Below are 10,680 nucleotides of genomic sequence, written 5' to 3' on the forward strand. Positions count from 1 at the left end.
AAAAGTTTTCATTCACTTCCATCAGGCAAGATTTATTGGAGCGAACCACATGGAGCACATCAGCTGGAAATTCATGGAAAAAAGATATCTAAGGACTCTACCAAACCAAATTTAATTTAGGGCAAAATTCTTGGGTTCACGAATTGGATCAGCAAAGCAGGGCCACTGGATTCATCATTTGGGCTTTTAGTTTACAATCAACAGAAAGCAGGCCCAACACCTTGCGCCCAACCAGCCCCTCGTGTGCGCCTGCAGCCTGCTTGCTCAACGGTTGTAGATGACTACTTGTTCAACCAAAACCCAATTTCAATTTTGAGCTTGAATAATTTATTTGCCAGACTTTATCTTAGAAAATTTGCTTCTACATACTTGTTTAAAAATATCTTAACTTGCTTACCTTAAAATTTTAGTTCTTAATTTCTCGTAGTTTGTTTGAAAACTTCAAATCTTCATCACTGGCTTGGAATGATCCGAGAGCTTGACCTTTTTGCAATCTTCTTTAGATTTCAATCTGAATTCCTTAGAATTTCCTTCCAGCATCCCTAGACTTAAACTACACTCATCAAGCTTTTGAATGGCTCTGAAATCACTTTATTAGCACGAGCAAAGAGCTTAAATTGAGCCTTTGAACTGAAGTTTCCCTTTTATACTAAGCTTTGCATGTCCTCCAAGCATTCTTAAGCTGCCAACTCACCCACTAAGTAGGATTAATTCCCTTAATTTTGACAACTTGTCCATTATAATGGGTGACTCAGCTGTTAACCACCGTTGATCAATATATGGCTTCCCCATCATTCACCTTTGCTTGGCACAATCAATGCATGTCCCTTTGGCTTACACATGGCCTCAACGCATATAGCCCAATGCTTGGTCTAGTGCCAATGCCTGCTTTCCTTTGTCGTGACCTTTACTTTGAACATTGAATAACTCACCAACGCATGGCTCAAACCTCATCATATAGCTCTCTTGCCAGTGCCACTGCATAGCCACCAGCCATTGCCATCGTATATACTCACATGCTCACCCCGCGCATTAAGCCATCGCATGCACGCCCATCCTTGGCACAAACTCAACTTGGCAGTGCTTTACTTGGCATGTCCTGCACCCTCTCTTATCAACACTCACGCACAGCCCTCAAACGCCTAAGGCTTTCATGCTCTTACGCACGCATCCTTGCCCATCTAACCTCTCATGGGCTTGTCCAGCGCATGCCCTTGCTCAACGCAAGGCACCTCATGCGGTCATCGCTTAGCCACATTTAGCATGGCCTCACGCCCATCATGCATCCAAATAACCTCCTTGAAGCTTGGCTGCTGCAACCTAGGCAACCCCCTTTAATGATTATCTATCAACACATGGCCATTTTGACTTCCATTCTTAGTCGAAAGTTTTCCTTACAAAAGGCTTCATTGGCTTGCTACCCGAGACCACATTGTTCAACACTTGGAACATGTTTCCTTCTTTTCTTCTTCAAGCTTTTTTCCTACAAACATATTTATAACCTATTCTTAAACTTAATTAATATGTTAATTAACTTACTTAAGTAGGAAAAATAGGGTTCGGGATTTACAAAGCCTCTTCTCATCAATTTCGTAATATCCATTATCACTTTTAAATATTCTCTCCTCAACAAAAACCTTCTTGGTCGCATTCCACATCCAAAAATTTGCCAATAATGGTCCCTATTTTTCAGCCATGTATTTATTATGTAGTCTGAGCGGAGGATCATAATACGAATCCAAAATGCTTCTTTCGCAAAGTAGAACTCTAAAGATTTTAGGCTTGCTTGAGGAATCTCTAAAATCAAAAGAGATTTATCGAATACTCATGGGCCATTCAAAAAAACCCATTCTTTGTCTTTCTTTGAGTGGAATTTGCAAAGGAAAACATTCTTGCCTATATCATCTATGCTGAAACTACTTCCAATTCTCCAAGAATTTACGAAGGCCTTCTTTAGGGCTAATCTAGTGATACTACAAGGGGAGAGAAGTTTATCGACGATACAAAAATCAAGGTGACCATGAACACCTGGTTTTATCTTCGAATCTGATAAAAGAGTTGAGACCTTTTCTTCGTCGGAGAACTTGAATTTTTCCCATTCTTTCAAGAGATCATTTTTTGAATCCATAAGGAGGTGTCTATTTTCGACTTCACCTTAACAATGGCATTTGGAAAGACCAGACTGATATTACCCCTCATGGAAACCATAGGATTTTGGAGGGATAAAACCCTATTTTTCTACAAGTCGCCATTCTTGTATTTGAGAAACCTAAAATCTTATTTTCATTTGCATATTTGCAATGTATTTTCTTAATTTCAAACTTTGTTCCAAATAAAGATATTATCTTTTATGAAGAATATTATTATTTGCTTTAAATATATGTTCGAAATATGAATCGGTGTGTATCTACAATAAAATAGGGAAAAAGAAAACAGACTAATTTACAAAATTGAAAAGTGAAAAAAAAAAAAAAGGTTGTAAAACCACTAAATTGTTTGAACATTTAGAGCAACATCTCTTCTCTCTTCAATATATGAGAATCAATTGTGGTCTTCTTCTCCCCCTCCTTAAGATGTGAGAACTAAATACATGTTACCATTATAATTATGAAAAGGGAAAGAAAAAAAAACCTACAAAAGCATTAAAAAAAATGGCATTAAATCACTTTGTAGACCTTGAATATGTGATAGGAAGATTTGAGAATTGGAAGATTGAAAAGGGGCAGGATTTTATAGATGTAAAATAGAAGGGAGTAATATCACATTAAAATCATAGAACTATTAACGTGAATATTTTAAAAACAATAAAATGAGAATTTTAAAAAGTTAAAAAAATAAAAAAAATACATTATTATATATTTTCACACTTTGTCGACCCTAAATTGATTGAACCTCGATAACCTCAAAAGTAAGGTTGTTCTTCTCCACCTTCTTCAATAGGTGAGGATCCATAGGTCAATATGCTTGTATAGAGTAAAAAAAAGAACTATAAAAACATATAAAAAAAATTATATTAAATAATCACTACGGACATATGTTTAAAAAAGAAAAATAAATGTGATATCTCCTTCTAGACCTAGAAGAGATACTCGGAGCAAGAATGTTGGAGTGATAGTAAAGCTTAAGAGAAATAAGCAAAGAAATGTGGGAACGATGTTTGCTATTAGAAGAAGAATTCTAATCGAAAATGAGGTTTAACTTAGTTATTTATAAAGAAAATTTCGATAGAGATAGAATATAACTTTTTTATTAATTTTTAAATCAAGTTAAAACTATATATATTTTTGTTTTTTTACAAAAATTCTTTCTAGATTTAGATATAATATAATATATATTATATTATTTTTATTTTTATTTTTCAATCTAAAGTGATGTAGAGTTTTTTTTTTTTTTTTTTTTTTTTTTTTTTTTTTTTTTTTTTTAATTCTATCTGATTTTTTTTTTTAAAAAAATCTTTTTGTTCCTAGTCCATTTTTTTTTATTAGATTAGATAGGAGTATATATGGATTTATTATTATTATTTTTTTAAAAAAATAAAGTCAAAACTGTAGTTTATTATTATTATTATTATTTTAAAAAAATCAAGGATTAGATGGTATATATTATATATATATTATTCTTTTTCGTTTTAACGTAGTTTAGATTTTGTTTTTGTTTTTGTTTTTGTTTTTTTTAATTTTTTAAGGTAAACGGCCTTTAGAAGTATTTAACGTGAGTAAAATTTAATTGGATGATTTAAATGTGAAAACCTAAATAATTTGATTCAATCAAATCTATCTAAAATGTCAATTTATGTGTACTATAAGCTATTTTCTTGAAAGATTTTTATATACAAATTTATTTGGTTTGTTATATACTAAAACTGTTTTTATTAATATTTTTCAAAGTTAGTGAATGAAGATCAAAGGTTGGTTGGTATGATTGTCGAAATTGGTAACTAGAAGTTTGTCTGCAAAATTATCGAAAGTGGCAATGAAGGTTGGCTCGTGACCGTCATCAGAAATAATAGTTGGAATTGAGTATCGACGATGACCGAAAGTGGTGTATAGTTGATCGACAAACTCTCTTAGATTAAATTAGGAAAAAAAAATAGTGTAGCTCTTCTTTCCAAACAAAAAAGGGGAAAAAAAAACGTAGCCCTTAAATCTGGTGAAGGAAGTAATAGGAATGAGAATTTACTAATTTAGGGCTTCTTGCTCCTCAAGCTTACTCACAAAAATTCGATACCCACTCCGACCTCGAAGCACGACCGCGACAGCTAAAATGGCCGATGGAGAAGAAGCCGCCCGGCGTCATACGGCGGTCAATGACTACCGCAAGAAACTCCTTCAGCACAAAGAACTCGACGCTAGAGTCCGATCTCGTACGTCCTTCCCTAGCCAGTTTTACAAACTACTCCTGTTTCTTACTTTTGTGAATTCCGTTATTATTTCCGATTCGAGCAATTGTAGGTCCTGACTTCTGAATCTTCGGCAATGAGCGTTCCTTGGAATATGAGATTGTAGCATCTCAGTTTTTGGCTGCTAACTCAGCTCCCCCAATTATAAATTTTGGCCTTTGAAAGCCCTAGTATTTCCTAGACGCCCTGTATAGAGTTTTGTGTAGTTGTATGTGTAGGAAGGGGGAGTGCGATAAAATATAGGGCTTAAAGGAAGGAAATTTGGATATGATCTGTTAGGAAAATATGATCATTGTAGGAATTAGAAAACGTTGGGAAATGGGTTGTGTTCTTGACTGTTAGTTCATCATTTCCCTTTGCTACATTTCTGTAGTGCTTATAATGTGGCTTTATTAGTTGGTATTTCGTTTAGTGGTAATGGTAACGGAAGCTGAGATTCTTGTTTATTTTACGGAAGCCTTTAAGATTATGTTTAATTTATGTTTCCAGTGAGGGAGAATTTACGAGGTGCAAAGAAAGAATTTAACAAGACTGAAGATGATTTGAAGTCTCTGCAAAGTGTTGGCCAGATTATTGGAGAAGTTCTCAGGCCGCTTGACAATGAACGCTGTACTTCTTCTTACTCCCTGAATTTCTTTTGAGATAGAGATAAAATTTTCTCAAATTGGTTGGTAATGTTGGATTATCGTTGCCTTTGTGATTTCAGTGATTGTCAAAGCAAGCAGTGGACCAAGATATGTGGTTGGATGCCGTAATAAGGTGGATAAGGATAAATTGACGTCTGGTACTAGAGTGGTACTTGATATGACAACACTCACTATTATGAGGGCTCTTCCACGCGAAGTAAGATTTTTGTTTATACTCAAATGATTACAAAGGAAATAAAAACTAGGTACTATCATATAATGCACGATTGCCCACTTTCCCTAAATGTTTATATCTAATTTAATCTGGTAGGTAGATCCAGTTGTGTATAATATGTTGCATGAAGATCCTGGTAATGTTAGCTATTCTGCTGTGGGTGGTTTGTCTGATCAAATTAGAGAATTGAGGGAGTCTATCGAGCTACCTCTCATGAATCCTGAGCTTTTCCTTAGGGTTGGTATCAAACCTCCCAAGGTACTATCTCTCTATCTCTTTGATGGGATTCGATTACCATATTTTAGTTTTCTAGTTTTTGTTCTATATATTACTTGCATTGCACCGGCTTCGTCCTCCCTCTTTTACTCACATTATTTGTTTACTTTTCACTTAAAGGGTGTGCTTCTATATGGTCCTCCTGGTACCGGCAAGACATTGTTGGCAAGAGCAATTGCGAGTAACATAGATGCCAACTTCTTAAAGGTTGAATTTCCTCCATGTACTGAAATGACATTAATATTCCCCTCTTTCCCAACTAATATATAACTACTAGCTTCTCTCTTCTATTTATTGAAGTATAGGTTGTATCAAGTGCCATAATTGATAAGTACATTGGAGAAAGTGCAAGGTTAATACGTGAGATGTTTGGATATGCACGTGATCACCAGGTAAGTTCTCATGTGGTATGAACTTCTCTTAGTATGATTCTATTAGGAAAGATGTTTCATAACTCACACACCATTCCTTTCTGCTTAGCCCTGCATAATTTTTATGGATGAGATTGATGCCATTGGTGGGCGGAGATTCAGTGAGGGAACAAGTGCAGATCGTGAAATTCAGCGAACATTGATGGAGTTACTCAATCAGCTTGATGGTTTTGATCAGCTTGGCAAGGTATGTCTGGATTTGTTCTCTTGGTTTTATGGGAAAATGATCTTCTCATGGGTATCTAGATTATGACCATTGTCTTGAACTTAAAGGTATATTTAGATATTCAGATATTAAGATATCCAATGATTCTATGAACCTGATCGAGATGCCCAACGTAATGATGGGTGTTTTGAATATTCATCTCATTGGAAATCTAACAATGACATCTTTGTACTTCTCCTTCCAACATGTTTCGACGGCATCTTTTGATATTTTGATGTGCAGGGGTACTTATTAACATCAGTATCCAGGTGCCCATCAAAATCACGGGTGTTATAAGTTTCATCTCATGGAGAATCTGACTGTTTTGTTTTTTTTTTCTTTTTTCCCCACTCTTTCTTTCTTTCTCCCTCTCTCTTTCTCTTTACTTAAATACATCTATAATTTTTTCATATCATCAATGAAATTATGATTACATGTTTCTCATCAAATATATGTGTATATATATATATATTAATTTTGTATAATGTCTACATATTTATATATGAATGTTTTTCACCTTCTGATTGATAAATAGTAAGAATTTTACTCTCTTCTCGGTATACTGAATTCCCAAAGGTGGTGGAGACCTGAGGGCTGTTCTCCTTACATTAACTAGCAAGGGATAGGCAGAAAATAAAAATTGAAGTTAGTGGCCAAATGCCAGATATGTGTTCATTCTTTTTCCAAGATTGTTTTTTATTCACCTGTGTTATGCATCCTGAAAGGTTGTGGAGACTGGAGGATAATCCTCCTTGCAGTAACTAAATTGGAAGTCAGTGGCCAAATACCAAGAATGTGTTCATTCTTTTTCTAGTTTTGGTTGTATTTACCTGTATAACTTGTTAAAACAGAAAATGTAAGGTCTTAGGCCATGTTGCTGATGCCGACCATGCTAAGACAACTGTTTGTCTTAGATCTTATTTGGATATTTTTACAAACATTTTGTTTTCTGATCAAAATATTATTAACTTGAAACTGACACTGTAGGTCAAAATGATAATGGCCACAAACAGGCCTGATGTTCTTGACCCTGCACTTCTTCGACCAGGCCGATTGGACCGCAAAATAGAGATTCCCCTGCCAAATGAGCAGTCCAGAATGGAGATCCTTAAGATTCATGCGGCTGGAATTGCCAAGCATGGTGAGATTGATTATGAAGCTGTTGTGAAGCTTGCAGAGGTAATCCTGCTAGCTCTTTTTTATTCATTTCTTTCTAGCTGTTTCCACAATCTAGGCATGCTTGAAACCGTCATTCATCTAGGGCTTCAATGGAGCTGATTTGAGAAATGTGTGCACCGAAGCTGGAATGTCAGCCATCCGTGCGGAACGTGACTATGTCATCCACGAAGATTTCATGAAGGTAGTTTGATATTAATTTCTCAAGCATTCTATAGCATACACTTTATCATGTTGGGATTAATTGGCGTGTACGGACAGAAGGCTCTTTCTTCCAATACTCACCTTTATCATCTTTTGATGTTCAGGCTGTACGAAAATTGAATGAAGCCAAGAAACTTGAGTCCAGCGCACACTACAGTGCTGATTTTGGAAAAGACTGAAGTAATGTATTTTACTCTTAGCAGCCAAACTTTTCTAAGCACAAAACTTCTCTTCCCGGCGAGATGATGCAGTCCTTGGATGCAGGCAGGGAAAACTGAGCTTTTTCCTGGTATCACTGCTTATCTTAGAAGTCAGAACCCTAGGAACTTGCTTGTATCTGAGATCACAGATGGGAGATCATGAATATTCATGAAAATATGGCTATTCTTGTTATCTTATTTTCTATTTCCAAGCTGAGAGATGAACTGTCCACTGTGAATGTGATTATTATTTACCAAAACATGATATCTGCGGCTCAGTTCACAGAATATACGATTGATTGGAAAGTTTATGAACTGTTTTTATTTGTAATGTTGCTGCTCTCAGGACCTTGATTTGATCAAACTCGATACAACAAGAATCTTTCTGATAATGCGAGGTTGTTGAGTTGCAATTAGGACATGGAAAGCTGTTGGTTGAGTTGAGAAGAATAAGATGTAGAAATTGAAGTTTGTGCCATTAATGGACTGAAAGCTATATGATTCGAACAGAAGCTAAGCAGCCATTGGAAGATAAAGAAACAGAGAGATGAAAAAATTGGATACATAAGAGGAGATTAACTTTGATGATTTCGTTGAGACAATGAAACCTTCAAATTTCCAAGCATCTGAAATCAATCATTTCCGCTGTTTGGATTTGTCTCAAAATAATTTTCCTTTCTAAATAGGGATTGACATGGAAATTTGTGTTCAGGGAAACAAAAGAAAATGACTACCCGGTTCTTTTTCTTTATGGAAAATGGTGAAAATTGGTAGGTTGCAGTTGCAGTTGCAGCTAAAATGGAACGGTAAACAAATTAAGAAGATAATCATTGGATTATCGTGAAATTTTAAAGAATAATAGAAAAAAAAATATATAAATTAAAACTCAAGCTATTCTGAAAACATATTTGAGAATTATTTCTTTTTATAAAATTAAATAAAAGATTTGAATGTGAGATTATTAGTTATATTCATATATTTAAATAGTTCTAAAATAAAAGTTATCTAACACACGAAAAACTTATATAGGATGTTACAACATTTTCAGAAACATCATAGATAAATACAGAACACAAAATTTGGTTACCCAATATAGTGCAAATATCACCTATGTTTTAGATAACCATTTCTTAGGCTCCTCCTAAGTATAAGAACATTAGTTTTGCCTATAATAAATATACTAATCATACTGCAATAACAAATATCCTAACAAATTCTAATACAATACTTATCAACTCACTCATAATTGAATTTCTTTCGTAGTATTGAATAATCTTAAAACTTAATTCATTAATAGATCTTTTTTATTCAATGAGCTAGCTTGATTTTGGTTAATATTGCATTTAAAATAATCTATACTTTATTGTCGCAACAAATTTTAAAAATTAAAAGCTATCCGGAATTTTACTTGACATTTGTTGAATAAAATATAAATTAAATTTGATAAACTCATATCGAAAACTTAAAATTTAATTCAATTAAAAAAAATACTAAATTCAAACTGTGCAAAAATTTCAATAATCGTATAAACTCAAAAGTCAAATGATCAATATAATTAACATAAAAATTCAAATTTTGTAAAAATAAATAAATCAACTAATAGATCTCCTCAGATGCCACCAACCAAACACATTTTTCTTAATTATTCAAAAAAATTTAACACTTCTAAATTATTTAAATATTTGTTTTTTTTTTAAACATTTACCTTAAACTCAACTCACGATATGTATTTTCAACGTTATAAAACGCGTGCAACGCACGCAGTATTCAATTAGTTATGTAAAGTTATCAGAACCACGAGTTGATTTTTTTCTTTTTTAGTACAATAAGAGATTGAAGGATTTAAACTAAGGACATCCTAGTCATTATCGCATCCATAAGCTACTTGAACTTACTTGCTCTGACTATAGAGTTATTTTAATTAAGGTATCCCAATCATTACAATAGTCTTCTCATTAGTGATACATAATATGGTGAGTAACAACTATTTTTTCATGGTTGGTGAGAGACCCAATTTGTTAATTAACCATTAGAGAAAAGAGAATGTAATATGGAAGCATTTTTTCCCACACATCAAACACTTAGGTCCCATATGTAACCATTTCATTTTTGGTTTTTGGTTTTTGAAAAGTGGAGTCCATTCAATTATATTTATTGTTTACTAATATTCTGTAATTGTAATAAATTTGGGCCCCACAACTAAACTGTAATCCTCTGTAAAACGGCCCTTAAAATAAGGGTGCTTAGTTCGATTAGATTTAAAAATTATATAAGACTTACTAGCCTTTTATATGAACATTTTGTAGATTTTTCAGATTATGCTCTTGCATGTCATCAATTACTGTTTTAATTATAAAAAATGATTGCGATGGTTTAAATGGTCATATATCATTTTCAGTAAGATCATAGGTACCCATTTTACGTTTTTTGACAATAATAATAAAATATATTCTTTATGGGTTCTAACTTTCAAAAAATTGTTATATGAAGATTGTGTGTTTTTCTTCTTTAGAAATGCGTTTTTCTAAATTAAAATCTGAATTTATTTTTTTTAGTTTTTTTAATATGCATTTTTATAAAAAAAAAAATTAACTCAAGTGTTAATTTCTTACCATTTAAAAATTAAAAAAACTAAATAAAAATGATAAGAGGTGTTTCAATTCTTAAAAAGAGGAAACAACAAAATAGATGGATTATTATGATTGCATCAAATATGTACTAAACACATTAAAGAAATTAGACATAATAAACTCATTACGAAGACAACAAATTAGTAAATGTTGCCTTATTAAAAAAAGTTAATAATGAAAAATTTTAAAATCGAAAATACTTGAACACACCTCTTACTGTATCTAATTAAAAATTGACACTTGTTAATCTTTTTTTTTTAAAAAAAAGTGATTAAATATATATATTGTAGGGGTAGGA

General features: G+C 33.2%; 1 protein-coding gene across 1 annotated transcript; it reads left to right on the top strand.

The window, feature by feature from the left end:
- Positions 1–3,765: 3,765 nt before the first annotated feature.
- Positions 3,766–8,083, top strand: LOC120076750 (26S proteasome regulatory subunit S10B homolog B-like). Its single transcript, XM_039030652.2, has 10 exons — positions 3,766–4,363; positions 4,889–5,008; positions 5,106–5,242; positions 5,357–5,518; positions 5,657–5,743; positions 5,842–5,928; positions 6,017–6,154; positions 7,160–7,351; positions 7,434–7,532; positions 7,657–8,083. The coding sequence occupies exons 1-10, from the start codon at positions 4,264–4,266 to the stop codon at positions 7,729–7,731; spliced, it is 1,197 nt and encodes a 398-aa protein (XP_038886580.1). The 5' UTR covers positions 3,766–4,263; the 3' UTR covers positions 7,732–8,083.
- Positions 8,084–10,680: the final 2,597 nt, after the last annotated feature.

This window comes from Benincasa hispida, chromosome 4 (assembly GCF_027475165.1).
Source record: "Benincasa hispida cultivar pf3 chromosome 4, pf3_genome.v1.1, whole genome shotgun sequence".
NCBI lineage: Eukaryota > Viridiplantae > Streptophyta > Magnoliopsida > Cucurbitales > Cucurbitaceae > Benincasa > Benincasa hispida.